The sequence below is a fragment of the Palaemon carinicauda genome, chromosome 1 (assembly GCF_036898095.1).
Source record: "Palaemon carinicauda isolate YSFRI2023 chromosome 1, ASM3689809v2, whole genome shotgun sequence".
NCBI classification, from domain to species: Eukaryota; Metazoa; Arthropoda; class Malacostraca; order Decapoda; family Palaemonidae; genus Palaemon; species Palaemon carinicauda.
The window spans coordinates 262,068,831-262,094,737 of NC_090725.1; the positions used below are offsets into that span (position 1 = coordinate 262,068,831).

Here is a 25,907-nt window from a genome sequence, read left to right on the forward strand (position 1 = left end):
CTTGCAGCTTCCTGAGTTCCTCGGTGGTGAGCTCTTCATGATGCTCATCGACGAGTTCGGTGATGTCATCTTCATCCACCTCCAGACCCATGGACTTGCCAAGGGATACAATCTCTTCGGCGTCTTCCTCGGCGGCAAGCACAGGTTTATTCTCGGGGCCAAAACCTTCGAAATCTCTGGGAGCAACAGCATCAGGCAAAGCTTCTTCCAAGCTGAATTCAGGGTCCGACGAGTTACTCCCTCCCAAGCCTGATCTATGACCTTTAAGCAGTGCACGATATTAAAGTGGCTCCTCTAAAATTCACGCAAAGTTAAGTTGGTGCTTTGCGTGACAATAAAGCACTGCTTAAATAAGTGCTTGGTGTAGAGCTTCTTAAAATTAGAGATGACTTGCTGGTCCATGGGCTGGAGGATAGGGGTGGTATTCGGTGGAAGATACAACACTTTTATAAATTTGTATTTGTCGATGATATCATCTTCGAGTCCGGGAGGGTGAGCGGGTGCATTATCCAAACAAAGCAAGCACTTCAAAGGCAAATTCCTCTCCTGAAGGTACTTCTTGACAGCAGGGCCAAAAACTATGTTTACCCATTCCACAAAGATATGTCTAGTAACCCACGCCTTAGAATTAGAACGCCATAGAACATGTGGCAGGTCTTTATTAATTCTATGTGCTTTAAATGCCCTAAGGTTTTCGGAATGGTAAACTAATAAAGGCTTAATTTTGCAGTCCCCGCTGGCGTTGGCACAAAGCGCAAGAGTCAACCGATCCTTCATTGGCTTATGTCCAGGTATTTTCTTTTCTTTGGCGGTAATGTACGTTTGACTAGGCATCTTTTTCCAAAACAGACCGGTTTCATCACAGTTGAACACCTGCTGCTCTACGTAGCCTTCCTCCTCCATGATGCTTTCGAACTTTTTAACAAAGTCTTTAGCAGCCTTGGTGTCCGAACTCGAAGCTTCTCCATGCCGAACAACTGAATGAATCCCGGTCTGTTTCCTAAATTTCTCGAACCAACCTCGAAACGCCTTGAATTCCTCCCCCGCATCACCCCAGTGCCCGCCGCCTTCAAGTCACTGTAGATAGCGCTGGCCTTCTTACAAATGATCGTTTCACTGATCGTATCACCAACAATCTCCTTGTCCTTGATCCATATTAACAAAAGGCATTCCATCTCTTCAAGGGTAAGGCTACAACATTTGGAAATAATCGTGATTCCCTTCGAAGGTTTCACTGCTTTAAATGGCTGCCTTCTGTATTATGATCGTCGAGATCGTAGACATATTCCGGCCATATTGTTTAGCCAGATCGCTAACACGTACACCTCGCTCATGCTTTTCTATTATTTCTTGCTTTAGTTCTAATGAAAGCATTGACTTCTTCCTTTTCTCACAACTACTACTACTTCCTGAACCGAAACTAAAGTTTTTAGGACCCATGATTACGAAACACAGAAAACAACACGTGAAAAAGGAATATAAAAAACACTGTTAATAACTGAGCTTATAGAGAACAACCACACAATGCGCACGAGATGAGAGGACTGATCTAAGCGACGCTCGATTGGCGTCCCTCCGATGTGCTGCCGTCTAGCGGCGTCAACAACAAACCACGGTAGATGCTTTCGAGAAAATTCCACGCGTACGCGTATTGTTTACTTCGTATGTTGGAGCAACACTTCGGGTGTCGAGACAGAAATTTGGTCGAATTTCACTTCGGATATTGGAAAATCCGTATGTTAGGATATTCGTATGTTGAGATTCCACTGTACAGGGAGGCTCTGATGCCTCTTGAATGGAGAATCCTTGCTACATTGAGCATAAGAATTGTAAAGATTTGTGGAGCGGTGTTGAGGCCGAAACACAGGGCTTGAAACTGAAAAACATCTCCCTGGAATACAAACCTCAGAAAATGCTTGAATCTCGGATGAATCGGGATATGGAAATAAGCGTTCTGGAGGTCCAGTGAGACCATCCAGTCGCCCTTCCTTACTGCTGCAAGCACTGACTTCGACGTCTCCATTGAGAACTTTGTCTTTTGGATAAAGTCGTTGAGAGCACTTACATTCAGAACTGGACGCCATCACCCCCGAGTTCTCGGGAACCAGGAATAGGAGGTTGTAAAACCCTGGTGACTGCCAGTCCTGTACCCTTTCGATAGCCCCCTTCTCCAACAAGAGACACACTTGAAGCTGTAATGCTTGCCTCTTTAACTCTTCTCTGTACCTGGGAGAGAGATTCACTGTGGTTAAAATTAAAGGAGGTTGCTTTATAAAGGGAATCTTGTAACCCTCCTTTAAAAGTTGGACCGATCAAAGGTGTGCACCCCTCTTCTCCCATGCCTGCCTGAAGGCGAAAGCAGTCAGACTCTGCTTCGCCCTGTCCTGGCTCCTCTCTTCTTAGTTCCCCTTCCATCTGATCTAGAGCCTTTATTGGAAGGCTTCCCTCGAAAGGGCTGGGAAAACTTGGGAAAAGGAGCGACTTCTTTAGGTTTGCGGCTAACAAAAGATGATGGTAATACTTTCCTTGCCGTCTTTGAGACTAGGTCTTGAGTGGCCTTCTGTGTTAAAGCAGAAGAAATTTCCCTAATAAGATCCTGTGGGAAAAGGTATGATGACAGCGGAGCGAACAATAATTCAGATTTCTGAAAGGGAGTAACCCCTACAGACAGAAAAGAACACAACTGGGCTCTCTTCTTGAGGATGCCTGCTGTAAAAATCGCTGCCAACTCATTTGCCCCGTCTCGCAACGCCTTATCCATGCAGGACATGACATGGATTAAGCCAGAAGAGTCCCCTTCTTTGAGCATGGTAACCTTCTTGCCCAAGGCCCCTAGAGTCCAACCGAGGAAGTTAAATACCTCGAAGGCTCTAAAGACACCTTTGAGCAGATGGTCCAATTCAGAGGTGGACCACAGGCCGCCTGTGCGACAACGGGTCCAGAGACTGACGCCCAACCGCACTGCTAACCGCAGGTTGATAAGACCGCATCAACGACGAGAGCTGTTGTTTCATTCCCAAAAGCATAGACCATTTAGGGTCGCTGCTATGCGATACATTAGACTCCTTTTCTAATGGGAGATCGCCTTCTACTTCGCTATCAAAACGCTTCCCACTTTCGGGCGATGAAAGCCAGTCTGACGGAAGCGGCAGTGCATGAACCGTCACATCAGAAACCGGCATAAATTCAGAATCAGACTGTAATACATCGACATCTACAACAGGACCTCTGTCAGAGCGTTTCGCAGGCGTGCAACCGTCAGGAGAATGAAAACGCTCAGGCGTATCCCAGGTACTACAGCCTGGTCGACGCGGAGGCGATTCGTGACGCTGAACGATCATGTGAGACTTCCTTTTGAGCAGTCTGGAAGTGTGACGCCAGGTCTCGCTAAACGAACCTTCATTCGATGAAGGTGATAATGCACCAACCTCATCTGTTCTATGATGTGGGTGAGCGACCTGTGTTACGACAGCAGGAACGCTCTGTACGATTGATGAAGCCTCTCGTTCCCTTTTGCCATCCGACATTACTTCTCCCATGGGTTCGGGAGCTTGAAAGAGGTCGTAGGCTGGGCGAACGACAGGATCGTGCAGACGTACCCTCCACAACACTAAACACATTTGAAACACTTTTCGCATTTGGTTGGTTTTTCAGCACATTGATTTCGGACAAAATCTGATTTTTGTCCGCCGCTAAAGAAAACTCTTTCACCGAGAGCCTGAATCGCGGTAAACATATCCTTCATAGAAGGTTCCTTCGGTTGTTGATCTACCACTACGGGGGAAGGAATAGGATCAATGACATTGGGTAAGGACAAATCAACAGAACGAGAACTGCGCCTAACCCTGTCCCTCTCTAACCTTTTAATGTAACGTTCGTAACCCTGTCCCTCTCTAACCTTTTAATGTAACGTTCGTAAGTTAACCACTCGCTATCGGTATATGAAATGCACTCATCACACCGATCCTCAAAAGAACAGGACTTTCCCCTACATTTAATACAAATACTGTACTATGAGAGTCCACAGAAGCCTTAGGAAGTCGAGTACGACAACCTTTAACACACTTCCGAATGACAGGGGAGGGGTCGGCCATATTGAATTGTTAAGAGAGACCGAAAACATAAAACAAAGGTTAAATTATTTAAAATAACCCCAAACAAAAAGATTTCAAGAATAAATGAAAAGGAAATCAATTAAGGGAAAGCCCAAACTCAAAAAACGTAGTACATCACCAAATAACGTCCAAAACAGAGTAAGTTAAAGAGAGAATATCCAATAGTTCAGCCAGCAATGGCAGCAGGAGAAGATCTGAAGGGTTTGGTATAGTTCTACCTGAATACCGCGAGGGTGCTAGTGTACACCTGGCATATCTGCGATAGCCGCAAAATTTTGAATTTTCTGCCGGGCATCTAGAGACTTACATACATACGTATACCAAGGCTCTTGCCCCAATTTTGGGGGGTAGCCGACATCAACAAATGAAACAAAACAAAAAGGGGACCTCTACGTTCCTCCCAGCCTGACAAGGGACTCAACCGAGTTCAGCTGGTACTGCTAGGGTGCCACAGCCCACCCTCCCACATTATACACCACAGATGAAGCTTCATAATGCTGAATCCCCTACTGCTGCTACCTCCGCGGTCATCTAAGGCACCGGAGGAAGCAGCAGGGTCTACCGGAACTGCGTCACAATCGCTCACCATTCATTCCTATTTCTAGCATGCTGTCTTGCCTCTCTCACATCTATCCTCCTATCACCCAGAGCTTCCTTCACTCCATCCCTCCACCCAAACCTTGGCCTTCCTCTTGTACTTCTCCCATCAACTCTTGCATTCATCACCTTCTTTAGCAGACAGCCATTTTCCATTCTCTCAACATGGCCAAACCACCTCAACACATTCATATCCACTCTAGCTGCTAACTCATTTCTTACACCCGTTCTCACCCTCACCACTTCGTTCCTAACCCTATCTACTCGAGATACACCAGCCATACTCCTTAGACACTTCATCTCAAACACATTCAATTTCTGTCTCTCCATCACTTTCATTCCCCACAACTCCAATCCATACATCACAGTTGGTACAATCACTTTCTCATACGGACCTCTCTTTACATTCATGCCCAACCCTCTATTTTTTACTACTCCCTTAACTGCCCCCAACACTTTGCAACCTTCATTCACTTTCTGACATACATCTGCTTTCACTCCACCATTTTCTGCAACAACAGACCCCAAGTACTTGAACTGATCCACCTCCTCAAGTAACTCTCCATTCAGCATGACATTCAACCTCGCACCACTTTCCCTTCTCGTAAATCTCATAACCTTACTCTTACCCACATTAACTCTCAACTTCCTTCTCTCACACACCCTTCTAAATTATGTCACTAGTCGGTCAAGCTTCTCTTCTGTGTCTGCAACCAGTACAGTATCATCCGCAAACAACTGATTTACCTCCCATTCATGGTCATTCTCGTCTACCAGTTTTAATCCTCGTCTAAGCACTCGAGCATTCACCTCTCTCACCACTCCATCAACATACAAGTTAAACAACCACGGCGACATCACACATCCCTGTCTCAGCCCCACTCTCACCGGAAACCAATCGCTCACTTCATTTCCTATTCTAACACATGCTTTACTGCCTTTATAGAAACTTTCACTGCTTGCAACAACCTTCCACCAACTCCATATAACCTCATCACATTCCACATTGCTTCCCTATCAACTCTATCATACGCCTTCTCCAGATCCATAAACGCAACATACACCTTCCCTTTTGCTAAATATTTCTCGCATATATGCCTAACTGTAAAAATCTGATTCATACAACCCCTACCTCTTCTAAAACCACCCTGTACTTCTAAGATTGCATTCTTATATAACCAGCGGGTAAGTTTTATATTTAAAATTTGCACTTGCTATGCTTAAGAGCAAACAATCAAATTTACATATTTAAGAGAAATTCCATAATAATGCAGGACTCTCCACAAAATTGGCCAGTGCACACTATCAAAGGCCTTTTCCGAGTCCACAAATGCCATCAAAAGTGGATTTCTATATTCTAAGCATTGCTGTTCAACATGTCTCAAGGAAAATTTGATCAGTGCAACTTCTTCCTTTTTCAAATCCTGCTTGTTCATCTCTTAGCTTTCCATCAATTTTTCTCTCCAGTCTATTTAGAATAAGTATAGAGTAGACCCCCCTTCAACATTATTCCGTTCAGGAGCTGGAATCGTAAGGTGAAATCGTTGTATGGCGGGCAATAGAATTAGCTAATGCGTGCAAAACCCCAGGTAAAAACATCAAAATTTTATACACATTAAAAATTAGTAACAAAATAGTATAGTAAGTACTACTTATATATAATATACATGTAATTAAATAACATTATAAATAAAAAATGTATTAAGGAAAAATGAAATTTTATTTACCTTTGGAGTGACGTGACTTGAGCTGGTAGTGGCTGGAAGCAGAGGGGGGAGGAGACGGCAGATATAAAAAAACTATCAATGCTAATTATGTTACACTTAAAATAAAAAAATGCTTTTTTAAATTATTTTTTTCTTTTGATTTTTTTCCCCCTAGAACTCAATTTTATACAATAGCACTTCTTCATCTTCGCTTTACTATTTTCTAGCTTTTTTACTAGAATCACTCATATCATCTCTGCTTTCTGACACTTTACTTTTGGAAAAATATCTATCCAAAGAAGCCTCTTTCTGACGACTCCACAAAATATTTCTAAAATGACTCATGCACCTGTGAGAACGATGTCAAAATGCCCCTTCCAAAATTCAAGGAGGGTGAGTTGAGTACTTTCAGTCACTTCGAAGCATCTTCTGAACAGATGCTTCGTGTAAAGCTTCTTGAAGTTGGCAATCACTTGCTGGTCCATAGGCTGGAGGAGAGGGGTGGTGTTCGGTGGCAGATAGAGAATCTTGATGAAGGAGAAGTCTGGATGTATGTTGGCCTTGAGGCCAGGAGGGTGAGCAGAGGCATTGTCCAGTACCAGGAGACATTTTAGAGGAAGATTGTTCTCTTCTAAAAATTTGTTGACAGCAGGACCGAAGCAGACGTTTACCCACTCAATAAATATGGTCCTCGTGACCCAGGCCTTAGCATTAGGCCTCCAAAATACCAAGAGCCTATCCTTCGTGATATTTTGTGCCTTGAAGGCACAATGATTCTCCAAGTGGTACACCAGTAGGGGCTTAATTTTCAAGTCCCCACTGGCATTTGCACAAAATGCGAGGGTAAGTCTGTCCTTCAACGGTTTAAGGCTAGGAAGTTTCTTTTCTTCTGCTGTGATATACTGTATGTACGACGGGGCATTTTCTTCCAGAAAAGGCCAGTTTCATCACAGTTGAACACTTGCTGAGGAATGTAGCTTTCTCTGGAAATTAATTTCTCAAACTTCTTGAGGATTTCGTCTGCTGCTTTCTTGTCAGAACTGGCCGCCTCTCCATGCCTGACGACTGAGTGAATACCAGTCTTCCTCCTAAAGCGATCAAACCACATGTGAGAAGTCTTGAACTCTAGGGGGGGCTTGCTGCGACGTTTCTTCGTCTCCGCCGTCTCTCTGGACTTCCACGAGATCGGCGAAGATGGCGCTCGCCTTGAGCGAAATTACAGATTGCGTGAGTGTATCACCACCGATTTCCTTCTCTTTAATCCCTAGTAGAACGAGTCTCTCCATCTCGTCGTTGATTGAGGTTATTCCACTGGCAAGGACAGTCATGCCCTTAGAAGACTTACTTGCTTTAATGGCTTCCTTGTTCTTGAAAATTGTAACAATCGTTGACTGGATACGGCCAAATGCACTAGCGAGGGTAACGATATGCATGCCTTCTTCGTATTTCTTGATTATCTCCAACTTTGTTTCCGTAGTAATCATCTTCTTACTTCTCCCTTTAACATCACTAGCAATCTTGGGACCCATGGCTAACGAATTAAAGTTTGAATTAAGCCCTAAAATGCTTAAAAATACGATATCGCAAGCACTCACACGAGATCAAGTCTTTACGAAACACATGCGAGATTCTGAACCGAGCGCGCGATTAACAAAGAGAGAGAGAGGCAGCATCTCTCTCAGGCATTGTGGGAGGGATTTAGACCAATAGCATATCGGCATCTTAGTGACGCTGACCAATAGCAGACCAGCATCTTAGTGACGTATGCAGTGATGCATATAGTGACATATGAGCGTGGTGTGAGGCGAGTGACTCGCAGTCATACGTGCACCAACCGCCAAGTTTGAATTTTGGAATTTGATGCCGTAAGGCAGGGAAAATGCTGTAACAAGGGGACGAAAAACTTTGTATTCCACATCATAACGTGAAAGAAACGTAAGCTGGGGACGCCATAACCCGGGGGTCCACTACTACAGGTATATATTTTCATAACTGATGTAAGTGTTATGCCTTTGTAATTATTGGAATCATTCAGGTCTCCTTTTTTGTCATTTTCACCAACACTCCTAAATTCCATTCATCAAGTTTTGCATCTTCATGGCATTTTCTACAAAATAATCTTGTAACTATTCTGGGAGTCACTTCATTTTCAGCCAGTATCATCTTGGCAGTTATTCCATCGTATCCATGGGCTTTCCATCTCTTGATTTTTTAATGATAGCTTCAACTTCAAACACACTGAATTCATTCATGGGCACATCAAGGTCTTCATCAGCCTCAGGTAGATGAATCAAATTATTTCTTTCGTATCTCTTATTCATAATCTCACTAAAGTGTTCCATCCAAGGTTGTCTTTCTTCATCTTCCGTTGTTATAACAGACCCATCTCTCTTTTTAATGGATATATGCCTCATCTTCTTTGCCCCAGTCGAGATTTAATTATAGTCATTCCTGGCTTTTCTTTCGACATCGCTATCAATACTGGAATACTTAGCATGCTAAGTATGGCAGTGTTTCTGACTCTGAAGAGACTGTGCACAAAGACAAAATCACACGTCAAATTGGTCATCGACAACACAATAGTGCACTGTGTCAACAGACAGGGCTCCAGATCTCCTCAGATCAACCATGTAATCTTAGCCATTCTCTCTTTGGCAAAAAGGAGGAAATGGCATCTTTCAGCAGTTTACCTAGAAGGGGTTCGCAATGTGATGGCGGATGCCCTGTCGAGATCCAAGCCTCAGGAAACAGAATGGTCTCTGGAAGTAAAATCATTCTGTTTCATTCTGGAGCAAGTCCCAGAACTGCAAATCGATCTCTTTGCGACGAGCTTCAACAAAAAACTTCCCCGATATGTAATACCAAACTTGGACCCGGAAGCGACAGGAATGGATGCATGTGTCTGGATTGGAACCATTGATCTCACATCTACCTATTTCCTCCATTAAACCTCCTACTGAAAGTACTGAACAAACTGCAGACTTTCAAGGGAACAGTAGCTCTGGTGGCTCCCAAGTGGCCCAAGAGCAATTGATACCCTCTTGTTCTGGAACTCAAACCCCTGCTGTCCCAGGTTGTTCAACAGACAATTGTCTTCGCTTCCTCCTGGATAATGAAAACCCATCAGCTAATTATTTTCTCGCCCCCACGGCTCAAAGAAAATTCAAAGTTGCGAGGGAAAGAATTGACCTCATAGAAGAGTACAAGTCCAACACCACAAAATGACAATATTTGCCTTCCTGGAAAAAATGGGTTGCATTCGTGAAAAGTCATCAGCTCTCTTCTATTTCTATGGACTTCTGTATTTCTTTCTTTATTTCACTACACGATCAAGATATTGCCTCATGTAAGTCGGCACTAACTACAACGATCGCGTATGCTTTTGATATCGAACTCAATAGCGAGCTATTCAATAAGATACAGAAGGCTTGTGATAAACTGAAAATTAATGCTCCTCCCAATGCTATTTCATCGTCGTTAGATAAAGTCTTGCACTTGCCTCTTCGATAGATAACGCCTCTATCTCTCTGAAGGATCTTACTCAAAAGTCTATCTTTTTGCTTGCTATGGCTTCTGGTGCTAGAGTCAGTGAGATTGTGGCCCTTTCAAGGGAAGATGGCCACAATGAATTCTTGGATTCGGAAGATGTAAACCTTTATCCAGATCCTGCATTCTTGGCGAAAAACGAACTTCCCACGAAACGCTGGGGGCCCTGGAAAATTGTTCCACTACAGGAGGACCCTTCTCTGTGCCCCGTGGAGAGCCTTAAAGCCTACCTATGCAAGAGCCGGGCCTTTAAAGGCAGTCAACTTTTTAGAGGGGAGTCGACAGGATCTAACCTTTCTCTGAAACAGCTAAGGTCTACACTCACCTACTTCAACAAAAGGGCTGACCCAGAAAGTATTCCAGCGGGTCATGACCCTAGAAAAGTTGCCTCTTCCTTAAAGTTTTTACAATCTAAGTCCTCTGCTGGCTTACAGAGGATGGAATCTTCAAGAGTGTTTTTCAAACATTACCTACGTTAGTTGGAAGAGATTAAACACTTCGTGGTGGCCGCTGGCAGTGTAATTAAACCAGCTTCTTAAGTGTTGTGCACGGACTCGTTTGGACTGAATAATTGGGACTTCTCATTGTGCAAGGGGATTATGATCTTTTTTTCCATATGCCCTTTTAATATTGTAACGAGTTACAAGTGATATTTTCTTGTTATGTCATGAGTATTACAGTTTTACTACTCGGTTTCATAATTTGGGGTCTTATTACTACATGTATGTACTTTCAGAAACATTAAAAGATGACAAATTCGTAGATAATTTGTATTTTTCCTAACTATACAAACCTTAGCTATTTAATAGGGGTATTACTTTCGGCGTAGCTGAAATGACGAGCCATTAAAATTTAACGAGGGTTTACTACCTACACCGCTAGTTAGCGGGAGTAGGGTCGGGTAGCTTGCTACCTCCCCCCCTCCCCACACACCTGTGCTTGAACTCACTTTGCTTGGAGGTAGTACTTCATGGGGGATAGGGCTGGCGGGCAAGTTTGGTTAAATAGCTAAGGTTTGTATAGTTGGGAAAAATAAAAATTATCTACAAATTTGTCATTTGTTCTGTAACTGGAATACAAACCACACTATTTAATAGGGGTGACTCACCTATTAGGAAGGGTGGACATCCCAGCCAGTTCTGGCTTTTTGGCTTTGCCCGGGGACTCGTTATTTGAGTGTGTAAGCACCCAAGAAATAAGGAGCCCCTGCACCTAGCTAGAACCTTGCTACGCAAGGACTGCAGCCTACGCAAGCTTTGTGTGAAGGTATGAAGAAGTGTGACTCGTCCTAGGAACTTGTTCTGAAGTTCTTTAGATGGAAACTTGTAGACTAGGACTTTCCCAATACCACCTCGTCAGGTAATGGGGACGTAACAGTATTAACTTAATACTAGGAACACAAGGAGCATGGTTTACCTGCAGTGGTTTGAGGTCAGCTATGCAGAGAACCCAGGATACTGCTTTCCCTAAGAGAGGGGATGATGAAGAAAAGAATAAGGGCCAGTCAAACCTTTTCATTCATGCAGACTAAAAACTGGGTAACAATGCCCTCAACCTTCTGCTACTTGTCCAATAAAGAGCTTGAGGTTTTAAACCAGCTGTTGTGCAGCCACCACAGGGCCTATAGAGAACGTATCGAGCCTCCTGTGGGTCACGTCTTGCAGGTAGTGGGCTGTGAACGTTGTTTGACGCTTCCACACCCCTAATTGAAGAACCTGCTTCACAGAGAAATTTCTTTTGAAGGCAAGGGACATAGCTATGCCCCTGACATCATGTGCTCTAGGGCGACGTGACGGAGGAGGATCTGGATTCAAGGACAGATCAATGACCCTACGAATCCATGCAAAGATGGTGTTCTTGGTGACCCTCCTCTTAGTCCTTCCTGTGCTGACGAATAGTGCTGGCACATGAGGACGGACTGCAGCTGTTCTTTTGAGGTAAAGCCTCAAACTCCTTACTGGGCATAGTAAAAGATGGTCTGGGTCATCTGTTACAGAACGGAGACTAGAAATCCGGAAGCGAGTCGAATCGAGGACCCGCCACTCCAGGATTCTGAGTCTTAGCAATAAACTCAGGGACGAAGCTGACCGTTATCTCCCCCCATCCCCTTGAATGGGCAATGTCATACGAGAGACCATGAAGTTCGCCGACTCGCTTGGCTGAGGCCAAAGCTAACAGGAACACCGTCTTTCAGGTTAGGTGGCGATATGTTGCCTGGCGTAATGGTTCATAGGGAGGTCTCTTAAGAGACCTGAGAACTCGAACCACGTTCCATGGAGGAGGTCTCACTTCCGACTGAGGGCAGGTAAGTTCATTACAACGTATGAGTAAAGAAAGTTCTAGCGATGAAGAAATGTCCATTCCTTTCAGCCTGAAAGCTAGACTTAAGGCTGAGCGATAGCCTTTCACTGCTGAGACTGAAAGGCGCATTTCTTCCCGCAAATACACTAGTAACTCCGCTATTGTTGGAATAGTGGCATCGCATCGCGTGGAGAGAGACCCCTTCCACAACACCAACCACGGAAGACTTTCCACTTTGCCTGGTAGACTGCTGCAGATGACTTTCGCAGGTGTCCAGACATCATGACAGCAACTTGTTGCGAAAATCCTCTCTCAGAGAGGAGATGCTGGATAGTTTCCAAGCGTTAAGTCGTAGTGAAGCTACGGTTTTGTGAAAGATGTTGGCATGTGGTTGTTTGAGCATATTGTGTCGTGGAGGGAGTTCTCTTGGTAGCTCTGTTAGGAGTTGCAGAAGGTCCGGGAACCATTCCACGTGATGCCATAGCGGAGCTATGAGGGTCATTGAAAGATTGACCGATGTTCTGGACTTGAGCACCCTCCTCATCAGACAGAACGGGGGAAAAGCGTAAACGTCGATGTTGTCCCACCATTGTTGGAAAGCATCTTGCCAGAAAACCTTGGGGTCTGGGACTGGGGAGCGGTACAGCGGGAGCCTGAAGTTCAGGGCCGTTGCGAAAAGATCCACAGTCGGAGAACCCCACAAAGTCAGGATTTTGTCGGCTACTTGATGATCCAAATACCACTCGGTACTCACTATCTGAGATACTCTGCTCAGATTGTCGGCGAGCACATTCCTTTTGCCTGGAATGAAGCGTGCCGATAGTGGTATCGAGTGGATTTCGGACCATCTCAGTACCTCTACTGCTAGATGGGATAGCTGCTGCAAAAAAGTACCTCCTTGTTTGTTGATGTAGGCCACTACCGTGGTGCTGTCGCTCATCAACACCACAGAGTGACTTGCCAGGTACTGTTGGAACTGTTGAGGGGGGGGACGACAACGACGAGAAGATCCATTCCTTTTCATAGGTTCTCGTCAGCCACCCACCACTGGAGGTCCGTCAGTTCCGCAGGTCCCATAGGTAACTGGACTTCCTGGGAATCGTAAGATTGATTGCACCGGGACTTGAGGGATCTCATCCCGAGGCGACCGTTGGGAACTAGACGAGCCAGCGATGAAAGGTGACCGAGGAGACGTAACCCCGATTGAGCTGGAGGTTCTTCTCGTCTGAGAAAAGAAATTGCAACCTTCCTCAGCCTTGCTATCCTGTCGTCTGATGGGAAGGCTTTGTGGAGATTGGTGTCTATAATCATGCCTAGATATACCAGTCTTTGATTGGGAAGCAGTGAGGACTTCTCGAGATTTACCATGATCCCCAGATCTTGGCAAAGTCTCAGAAGTTTGTCTCGGTGTTGAAGAAGGGATGACACCGAGTCTGCTAGGATTAACCAGTCGTCCAGATAACGGAGGAGACGGATGCCAATCCTGTGTGCCCATGAAGATATTAGGGTGAACACTCTGGTGAAAACCTGTGGTGCTGTGGAGAGACCGAACCACAGCACCTTGAACTGGTACTTTTTGTTGTCTAGGCTGAATCTTGAGTACTTCCTTGAAGATGGATGGACTGGGATCTGGAAGTACGCGTCCTTTAGGTCCAGTGTACACATGAAGTCTTGCGGTCTCACTGCTAGTCTGACCGTGTCTGCCGTCTCCATGCTGAACGGAGTTTGTTCGACAGACTTGTTCAGAGCTGAGAGGTTGATGACTGGTCTCCAGCCTCCAGACGCCTTTTTTACAAGAAAGTGTCGACTGAAGAAGCCTGGAGACTCGTCGAGGACCTCTTGGAGAGCGCCCTTCTTCAACAGGGTCTGGACTTCTGCCCGAAGGGCTTGCCCCCTTGCTGATCCCATGGCAAGAGAGCTCAATGCAATGACACTGGATTCGTCGTCAGGGGAGGTAGAGATGTTGTGAACGGGACGCGATATCCCTGACTGATTACGGAAATCGTCCAGGCCCCGAGTTGCTTCCACCTGTCTGAGCAACTTTGTAGGCATCCTCCCACTGGTGGACATGTAGGGGGACTGCCGATCCCAGCGTTTGCGACCTCGGCTGCTCCCTCTAGGATTCTTGCCTTCCCTGGAGGACTTTTTGCCTTTCCTATCCTTGACAGGAAAGGGCTTAGACACCAAGGTCTTCGCTGCTGTAGTTGGTTTAGCGGTCTTGGTTGGACGGGACTGCTGGGGTGCTGGAGGTTTATAGGGCTTAGATGTTAAAGCCTTATGAAGGAGGGAGTCTTGATGAGACTTCCTCCACCTCTCAGCGGCCTGTTCCACATCCTTAGGCTCAAACAGGATGGATCCTTCTAAAGAAGAATGTCTGAGCCTATTGATCTCGGTGCTAGGGACCTTCTGATGGAATTTATCAGCCATCGCATCCCGACGTTTCAGGATGGTGTTTGCCCACAAGTTCTAGACTTGGTGGGCCAGAAACTTGATCGTGCGAGTGCCTGAGAGAAGGAACGTCTCCATAGCTTTCCTGGTACATTCTTTGGAGAAATCCTCAGAGCGTATCAGGATACCTAAGGTCCCTAACCAGATGTCGAGCCACGAAGTGGCTTGCATAGCACACTTCGCAACCTTCTCCTGGTTAAGGATCTCGGTTGCCGAGAACGAGACCTGCCGGTTGGAGTCTCTCTCAAGAGGGACTCCCCTAGTAAGCTCTTCCAACGAGTGATAGAGAGGAAGAGCTAAACAAGGCTCCTCCAAGATCTCAAAATACCTCCTCTGCTGTACGCGAGGAGGTGGAAGGAGTTTGTTGGTGGCACTGGAACAGTTGGAGGAGGACATCTCGGAGAGATGTACAGCGATCTTGTCTCTGGTACTCTTAACCCCCTGAGACCAGGGCAGAGCTGCACTGGCCTTAGAGGGTTTCTGAGTACCGAATACACGGTCCAAGACTGTGTCCTTGCCCTCTCGAGGAGGGATCTCTGGGTCGGAAAACCCATTGAGAGCCCTCAGAGTCTGAACTTGCCAAAATGCATGTTCTGACTCTTACTGTTCTCCTCCTGATGTTGGACTTGCAGCGAAGTCTCCTGTCCCCAAAGGCTCTTTTTGGGGAGAGTCCTGGACATTCTCAGAGTGGCTAGTTGGCTCCGCCCTGGTTCTTGTAGAGGACTTTGGCAATGTCTTGGAGTCCTTAGATTCCTTCCTGGGAAGGATGTAGGACTCTAACATTGAAGACAGTAAGTTCCTTCCAGCCCCCACTTGAGAGGACCTCTCAGCGCGAGGAGAGGCTTCCCTCATTGGTGCGATGGGGGAAAGTCTCACCTCACGTGATTTCCCTGAGGACGGGAAGTCCTCGTCCGACAGGGAAGGAGAGATAGTCTGGGGGAAAGAAGGAACCTGCCTCGAAGGCTTGCGTGGAGTCAACTTAGCCCTTGGAGAAGTTACCACGTCCGGAACTCCTCTTTTTCTCTTCAAAGGGGTAGAGACAGCCAAGGATCTGTGACCTAATTCAGAGAAAACAGGCTTGAACACCTGTGTCACTGCTCTGATTAGTGCCCCGAACCAAAGCTGTTGGCTGACAGACTCGCTGTTAGACACCCCCTTTGAAGGAACAGGGATAGAAGGATCCCTGGGAGGAGTTCTCATAAGTGGGTTCGCCTGGAAAGGCTTAGGGATCCTGGACCCCTCTGGATGTTTCCCTTCCGCCACAATACGCGCTATTATGCGTTTGCGGGGAGGGGAATGAGGTGATGGCGACCTTGCCGTGCGTTGTTCAGCAGTCTCGCGCGCGGGAGGATATTGATGCTCGAGCGGGGGCGCGTAATGGTGCTCGCGCGATGGAGAATACCAGGAATCGCGCGCGGGCAACTGATGGCGCACAGGAGTGCGCTTGGGAGACTGTGGGTGCACAGGAGCGCGCGCGGGCAACTGATGGTGCACAGGAGCGCGCGCGGGCAACTGATGGCGCACAGGAGTGCGCTTGGGAGACTGTGGGTGCACAGGAGCGCGCGCGGGCGAGAGCTCGCGTGTCCCTGAAGAAGTCGTAGGGTGAGCGCGCGCACGAGAGATACCCCTGGCGCGGGGGCGCGCAGTTGAAGCCTGTGCTGCTCGTGAGCACGCGTCTTGTGGGCGTGCGTCAGAATGACGGTGCGCAACTGCAGGAGACGATGGGCGAGGGCGCGCGTATCCTCATGGATGCGTGCAGGTGAATGCGCGTGTCGGCGCGATGGCGAGCGCTGGCGTGCTGGAGAAAACTGGCGCGTAGGCGAGAGCTGGCGCGTGGGAGAAGTCAACTTAGACTTCCCAACAGCGCCCAGATCAGAAGATTGTGGGTGCGCAGTGAGAGATAACTGCTGGGCGTGGGCGAGCGCTGGCGCGTAGGAGAGCACTGGTGCGCAGGAGGTTGATGGCGCGCAGAGGAGCGCTGACGCGCAGGTGAGGGTTGGCACGCTGCTGGGGATGGGCGAGTATCTGTTTGCTCAGGCAAAGCCTGTCGCACAGGAGACCGTGGGCGCGTATGCTCAGGTGCATAGCGCGTACGGGAAGTATGTGGCCGTTGGCGCATACGGCCTTGATGCCCTGTATTAGGGTTAGATGACGAGGCCTGACGAGCGTAGAGGTTAGGTTTCGTTGGCGCGTAGCGCGCATCAGCATCCAGGAAAGGCGACGGAAGGTCGGCAGGTCTGACGGGTGGAAGGTCGACGTGTCCTTTGAAAGGACGACCTTCCACAGAAGGGGATCGCGAACGATCCGTAGAAAGGTCCAGGACCAAAGCAGGAACAATCGGTGATCGATGACGAGGCTCCTCTGCCGGGGACTGCAACAAAGATGTAGAATCAGAGAGGCGCCTCCTCACCGCAGGTGAAGGAAGGCATCTCTGACGAAGAGGAAGGCGAGTCTTGCGACGAATACGCCCTCTGGGGGCCGTTGGATCAGCAAGCTGACCTTCTGCAGTCCTCCGAAGAGGAGTCTCTGTAAGTGAACTCCCCCGAAGGAGAGAAACACCAGCAGGAGAGACTGTTGGACTTAAGTTCTCCCTCGTTGGTTGGACAGGAACGGGAGAAACTAAGCCGTTAGCTAATGTAGGGTTTGAAGAGGCAGAGGTGATGGGTGATACCGCATTGGATACCTCTGACACCACAACGTCGACAATCGACAGAGGATCAACCTCTGCCAGAGGAGGCGATTGCTTGGCAGCGGCACCCAATCGGAGGTAGTCAAGTAAGACTTCCTTGGAGGGCAAACCCTCGAGCCCCAAGGAAGACCAAAGCTGAAATAAAGGGATTAGTGACAAATCCTCCCCCGGGGGGAGAGGTGGAATTGCTTCGCTAGGGTAAGCAACGCCATCTCTCGAACCCCGAGTTTTGAAAACAGTACAACGGCCTACGCTACCACTCGATGGTCTCTCGAAAGAGACCGACCGACCGAGTGGGAGCTTCGGAGGAGGTTTGAGCAACGGAAGAAGAGGCCTTGGGTTTTTCTCCTTTCAAAGAAACCTTCGAAGGAGAAATATCTCATTTGGACTTCTTCTTCCGTCGCCGCGAAAAACTCTCCCACTGGGAGGTAGACCACTCCCTACACTTGTTATCTCTATCACACCGTTGACCTCTACAGGAAGGACAAAGGGCGTGAGGGTCGGTCTCGACCGCCGACATGAATGTTCCACAGGGGCAGTCGGGTAATCCAGGACAGGTGCACATAATAACAGAGGCCAACTTCACACACAAAGCTGTCAAAGAAAATGCAAAAAAACATTAATGGCTGCCAATGAGCGGCGAGGATGACAGCAGACACGTCCGACTACCATCCGAGCCGAGAGCAAAGTGAATTCAAGCACAGGTGTGTGAGGGGGGGGTAAACAAGCTACCCTCCCCTACCCCCGCTAACTAGCGGTGTGGGTAGTAAACCCTCGTTAAATTTTAATGGCTCGTCCTTTCAGCTAAGCTGAAAGTAATACCCCTATTAAATAGCGTGGTTTGTATTCCAGTTAAGGAACAAATGACTACAGTGATATCTCTACATACAATCTTAATTCATTCCATGAGCTGCTTCGTATGTTAAAACGATTGTATGTTGGAGCAAATATTCCCATAAGAATACACTGTAATTTGTTTAATTCGTTCCTCAGCCTAAAAACCCATGATAACTCCTTAATAAATTGCTACACATAATTACACATAATAACATTAATACAATTGAATAATACAGAAATATCTAAAAAAGAATAATTAAGAAATAATAAATAAAAAAGGGGTTTTTATTAACACTTTACCTTAGAGACAGGCCAGCGCAGGTGTAGGGATTGCTACGCAGGAGGAGACGAAAGATCAGCGCGGAGGTAGAGACGGCGACTGCGATAACGTACCGTAACTTACTCTAACTTACGCTATGTGAACTTTAACCTAACTTAGCTTATTTTTTTTTTTTTCATTTTTATATTTTACATTCTTTTTTTTTTTACATTTTTTTTCTTTTCTATTTCTAATTTGCATCACTTTCACTCGATTCGGTCTTACTTTTCTTTGGTTCCCTTTCTTTCTCTTCATCATGACCACTAGTCCGTTAATTAGATTTTTTAAAGAAACTATCAAGAGAAAGTTGCTTGGTACGGCTTTTGAGAATTTTTCTAAAGTGTGTTAAACAAACATCATCGAACTGCGCAACTATACGGCAAACCTGAAGTTTCTGTGGGTGATGCTTATCGATAAAATCAACCACGTGTTGATGATATGCCAACATCTGTTTTATTTCAGCCGTACCTAAGATGTGACCTACCTCCTCGATCTCCACCGACTCACTCAACTGTGCTTGGAATTCATCATGCTGCATGGCTTTCAGCTCCTTGAGTTCCTCGGTGGTGAGCTCTTCATGATGCTCATCGACGAGTTCGGTGAAGTCATCTTCATCCACCTCCAGCCCCATTGTCTTGCCAAGGGATACAATCTCTTCGACGTCTTCCTCGACGGCAAGCACAGGTTTATTCTCGGGGCCAAAACCTTCAAAATCTCTGGGAGCAACAGCACCAGGCCAAAGCTTCTTCCAAGCTGAATTCAGGGTCCGACGAGTTACTCCCTCCCAAGCCTGATCTATGATCTTTAAGCAGTGCACGATATTAAAGTGGCTCCTCCAAAATTCACGCAAAGTTAAGTTGGTGCTTTGCGTGACATTAAAGCACTGCTTAAATAAGTGCTTGGTGTAGAGCTTCTTAAAATTAGAGATGACTTGCTGGTCCATGGGCTGGAGGATAGGGGTGGTATTCGGTGGAAGATACAACACTTTGATGAATTTGTATTCGTCGATGATATCATCTTCGAGTCCTGAGGGGTGAGCGGGTGCACTGTCCAAACAAAGCAAGCACTTCAAAGGCAAATTCCTCTCCTGAAGGTACTTCTTGACAGCAGGGCCGAAAACTACGTTTACCCATTCCACAAAGATATGCCTAGTGACCCAACCCATAGAATTAGAACGCCATAGAACATGTAGCAGGTCTTTATTAATTCTATGTGCTTTAAATGCCCTAAGGTTTTCGGAATGGTAAACTAATAACGGCTCTATTTTGCAGTCCCCGCTGGCGTTGGCACAAAGCGCAAGAGTCAACCGATCCTTCATTGGCTTATGTCCAGGTATTTTCTTTTCTTCGGCGGTAATGTACGTTTGACTAGGCATCTTTTTCCAAAACAGACCGGTTTCATCACAGTTGAAAACCTGCTGCTCTACGTAGCCTTCCTCCTCCACGATCCTTTCGAACTTAACAAAATCTTTAGCAGACTTGGTGTCCGAACTTGAAGCCTCTCCATGCTGAATAACTGAATGAATCCCGGTCCGTTTCCTAAATTTCTCGAACCAACCTTGAGACGCCTTGAATTCCTCCGTCGTAGGATCGGTTGAACTCTCCCCCGTGTCACCCCCAGAGCCCGCCGCCTTCAAGTCACAATAGATAGCGCTGGCCTTCTCACAAATGATCGTTTCAGTGATCGTATCGGCAACAATCTCCTTGTCCTTTATCCAGATCAACAAAAGGCGTTCCATCTCTTCCAGAGTAGGGCTACGACGTTTAGAAATAATGGTGATCCCCTTCGATGGTTTCACTGCTTTAATGGCTGCCTTCTGTTTTATGATCGTCAAGATCATAGATATATTCCGGCTATATTGTTTAGCCAGATCGCTAACACGCACACCTCGCTCATGCTTTTCTATTATTTCTTGTTTTAGTTCTTCTTCCTTTTCTCACCACTATTACTTCCTGAACCGAAACTAAGCTTTTTAGGACCCATGATTATAAGTAAAATAAAAAATGAAACGTGAGAAAAAGAAGATAAAAACACTGTTAATAACTGAGCGAATAGAGAACAACCACACGATGCGCACGAGATGAGAGGACTGATCAAGGCGACGCTCGATTGGCGTCCCTCCGATGTGCTGCCGTCTACCAGCGTAAACAAGAAACTATGATCGGCGCTTCGAGAAAATTCTACTCGTACACGTATGATCTACGTCGTATGTTGGAGCAAGACTTCAGGTGTCGAGACAGAAATTTGATCGAATTTTACTTTGGATGTTGGAAAATTCGTATGTAAAGACAATCGTATGTAGAGGTTCCACTGTATTCTTTTTTTGTGTTTCCTTTCTTAGGATCTGCTGTCTACATGAACTAAATATAGTGTATCAAAATTTCTTTAGCCTTCCTTTTATTGACTTCGGTCTTTTTATCTACTGGAGAAAGTTCACAGTAAGTGGAACTATGCTATTGATTTACTTTGTTCCTGCCATTGTACAAACTTCTCGCTTACTCTCATCATTTGGTGTCATAGCACCAATGCTATAGGAGTATGCTTATATCTATGGAATTACAGGGTTAAAACTCTTCTGGCCACAACTGAGAATGATAATTCTCTGCTACACTTCCATCAGGACGACATGGCTCGAGCCCAAAAAACAGATTTTTAACATGGGAAAAATCTATTTTAGGGTGAGATAGCCATGTCGTTCTGATGGTCCGCCTGTTACTTTCCATCCCCTCCCAATTCTCAGTGTGGGACATAGCGTCATGCTATGGATGCTCCTGGAATGGTTCAACAGGAAACGTGTTAGTTGTAGCACATTGAGATCGGGAGTTGTAACAGCTCACTTGTCTATGTCCTTCCCCTCTACCCTTATCCTTTGAGACAAGGTAAACTCTATTCGGGGAAGGATAGCCATGGCTTGTCATCAACACGTCCCTGATTTATACACAATATCTCTCAGGATATTCGCTCCAGAGGTCAGAATTCTGTTGATACCTCCAGGGTAAAATTTCTCTGGTATATCACTCGCAGAAATATCTCAAGTAGAGGAACTTCCATCAGGACAACATGGCTATCTCACCCAAAAATAGATTTTTCCTATGTCAAAATCCGTTATATTTACGTACCTTTTTGAAAAATCTGCCTTTTAATGGTACTGCCTCATTATGCCTGGAGTACAAATTCTTCCTCTTTAAGGCTCCAATGGAAGGATTACCTATAATAAAACAAATGGAATTGCATAAAAGTATTTCTTACTACGGAATATATACTGTAATGTACAGTAAACTCTCAAATATGCTCAAATGATCACTATCTCTCCAAATGATAACTGGAGAGATAATGAACACAAAAAATAAAAAATTCAAGGAAATCAAGAATTCTTTTACACAAATTATGTCTATTTTGTCTAGCTACAAAGCATAGAATTATTAACACCTTTGTTACTATGACATACGCTAACGTCAAAACACACCAGGTAGAACAAACGTTGACATATCGTACGAATACGTCATTTACAAAAATAAACCATATGGAAGTTAAAATCACTCTTATATCCTAAAAAATAGTACAGCACATTGTTATAATATCACACCTAGTATATTTCACTTAAAAAGTTCCTCCCCTCCTTGATATTAGACACTCCTTGTTTCTTCAACCAACACACAAAGAGTCTAGGGTTCTAGTTTTTATTCCTGATTGTGTAAGGGCTATTTTAGTGTGTTTTTATGTTACAAAGCAGAATAACACCACTCCTTAGCCAACGGCAACATTCCCTATGTCAGGTATTACTCTAACTCATCCAGCTTACATCTGACTCCACCACAAAATGAGACACTTGCACTTCTAATCTTTATTCATGATTATGTAAGGGCTATTTTAGTGCACTGTATTTCTATGTTGGCATACTATTCAAAATCACATATAAAGCATTCTCTGAAGTGAGATGTACCTATGTCAATCTTCCACCCCACCCTCGGTACTTCCACCCACAATGCCACCCAAAACACCAGCCACGCAAGTTGTTGAAAGCTCTGTTTGGCTGAATTTCATCACAAACTTATACCTAAAATCACACCAAATTATTTTTATACTATAAATAAATGCCTGAAAATGTCTCAATCCATATAAATCTTCCCCTTATTTTTCCCCTTAAATTTAAGATTCCTACATCATTTACTTGCATTCCACAGATCTTAGGAAATTTCCTCAATATCATATCACTAATCATATTTGTAACCCTGATAGTTGTAAACACAACGGCAGACATTTTTTTTCTTATCTTATTATCTCTACAAAATAATATAATTTATGCTTTATACATATGATAATATTTTTATTAGTAATGTTCACTGGTTTTGTTAGAAGTTAGCCTACTATAATTATTCTATGCAGTATTTTTTATGTAATAGCGCGTTTATAACTGATAGCTGTAACCATGGTAACAAACGAGATTTATTTCTCTATTTCAGTATTTCATTCCTTATTTTCTCAACTATCATTTCAACAAAATAATACAATTTTCATGTCTTACATATATATTATATTGCATATTAGTATTGCACATAGTTTTCAAGAGTAAAAGTTAGCTTACTGTATCTATATTGATTGACATACTATGAAGTATTTGTCATGTAAGAGTGCACTGCGTATTATACCAAAAATTGGAATTATCCAGTTCACAGTGTAACACATAAGGTGGGGCAATACAAAAACGAACAAACTTATTTGCCTGATGTACTCTCAGGTGCAGAAATGTCTCTTTTGTCATCAGAAGATAAGTTTTTTTTGGTGTGTATGCCTTATAATTATACATTATAACAGGCTTCTTGTGTCAAAGGAAACAATCCTATATTTTTTTTATCTCTATATTTTTAAGCAACAATCTATCCTGGAATTATTATGCAATCACACTGTAATCATTTCACAATGAATATAAAACAAGTTTTACACAAAGAACCAGTGTGTTTTACTATTATTTAGAGAAGGATAACAATAAAACAATTCTGAAAAACTATTTCAAAATATCTTCATAATGAAAAGATAGAATTTTTGGTACTTTAAACTGAACTACAATAGAAAATAAAGCAAACTTTTAAAAAATGAATTCTGCAATCCGCAGCAAAACCAATAAACACAGGAATTTAAGCATGCATGAACTGTATACCCGATTGTGACAAATATCGTATGCAGCTAATGAGGGAGGATCCGCTGCCTCATAGTGAAGAGATTAACATAAGGTTTAGAAAACGGATTTTGAGCTAAGCGAAAAATCTATTTTTGGGTGAGATAGCCATGTCGTCCTGATGGAAGGTACCTATAGGTAGCTTTCTAAGGGATATTTGGCTACAGTGATATTCCCAGAGAATTAACCTTTAGGTCTCCAGAATTCTAACTCCTGGCGCAAATATTCTTAAATTTTCTCTTAAGGATATCGCATAACATCAGGGGACGTATACCTTGATACGACACATAGCAATCTTCACCCCGATTAGCGTTTTTGTTTCGAGGGGGAAGAGTGGCAAAAATAGAAGGGGAGCCGTTATCAAGGTTACCCTTCCTCCCTTACTACTATTGAGTATCTAGATGGTGCTGAATCCAAGATGGCGCTCATTCCTTGTAGCATTGAGCATGGTGCTACAGATACTGTATAGTAATTTCGGGAGGGATCCTACCAAGGCCTTTTCTATAGAAAAGGAGGGCGGGTCCACCAGTACGACATGGCTATCTCACCCAAAAATAGATTTTTCGCTTCGCTCAAAATCCGTTTTTTGGGCTCAAGCCATGTCGTCCTGATGGAAATTTAACAGAGAATTACTAGAAAGTACTGTATCTGTGGATTTTCATAGGTGCCTTAACCTTGGGACAATTTTTCTATGGTCATCCAGACCATTAAGACAAATGACGTTATCGTTATCCGTCATTACCACTAATCATGGACAATGTTAGTGCTTCCTGCCCCCTGCAGGGAAGAGTCATACTAGACAGTAGAAAAGGGGTCTCAAGGTTTGCATATATTGTATGAACAAACATAAGTATCCACTAGATATACAAAAGGTCTCACGGTTTGTATATGTTGTCGGAACAACTAAGTGTCAACTATATCCATTGTTTGTAAGCATACAATAAAATGAGGTTTACTTAAATAAATATGAGAACTCTGGCATATTTAATGTGCTAATTGCAGGATGAAATAAGATGCAATTACACTCTAATAGACATTTATTTCAAATAAATGACCAAATGGAATAACAAGTGTAACGTGTTAAGGAAATTATACGTACAACGTACACAGAAAATATTTTTCTCCCTGAAAGGAAAGAAATGATGAGTGCCACTCTAAATTTGAAAATTTTAGATATAATTTCTGTAAATGTTGTATACTATCAACACTGTGTACTACAGTGAACCCTCGCTACTTCGCGGTTCGACCATCGCGGATTCACCACTTCGCGGATTTTTTCCATAACCCATATATATACAGTAACATATATATATATATATATATATATATATATATATATATATATATATATATATATATATATATATATATATATATATGTATGCATGTATTTATGTATATATGTATGTATGTATATATGTAGGTATGTATATGTGTATACATATAAATATATATATATATATATATATATATATATATATATATATATATATATATATATATATATATATATATATATATACACACACACACACACATATATATATATATATATATATATATATATATACATATATATATATATATATATATATATATATATATATATATATATATATATATATATATATCTAAAGTAGGAAGATGTGATGTAGTTCTAAGGGAATAGCATGGGAAATATGTCTGGGTAATAAGCAAAGCTCTACCTCCAGTTTGTTTCTTCATTATGATCAGAGATAAATGTAAACAAAACATTGGTTGCCATTTTTTAACGTGCTTTTTAGCGTGTTTAGGAAACGCATGATATAAAATTGCCTTTAATATTTGTGCCTGTTTTAGTTTAGGGTACTATAGTACATGCATTAAGTGTTCTGTACATTAAAGGGTAGTTTGTTAACAGTACTATGTACAAGGGAAGGTTTTAAAAGTCTGAATATACATGTTGAATAAATAGGTAAATATGGTGTCACTACTTCGCGGATTTTCACCTATCGCGGCCGCGTCTGGAACCTATCTACCGCGATAAACGAGGGTTCACTATACACACGGCACAAGTGTTATCTGTATAATTCCACACCTGAGATTTTGAACAGTCTTAGTGTCACCATGGTGACACTCACTTAAAAGGTATCACTCTGGAAGTGTCAACACCTTTTCACCCTAATTGATAGTC

At 44.0% G+C, this 25,907-nt stretch overlaps 1 protein-coding gene across 1 annotated transcript in view; it reads right to left on the reverse strand.

Moving 5' to 3' along the window:
• LOC137655697 (uncharacterized) overlaps positions 1–25,907 on the reverse strand; it is a 123,816-nt gene that overhangs the window by 10,794 nt on the left and 87,115 nt on the right. The window contains exon 4 of the mRNA XM_068389689.1: positions 21,678–21,766. Within this exon, the coding sequence (XP_068245790.1) occupies positions 21,678–21,766 (89 nt within the window). The remainder of the gene's footprint in view (positions 1–21,677; positions 21,767–25,907) is intronic.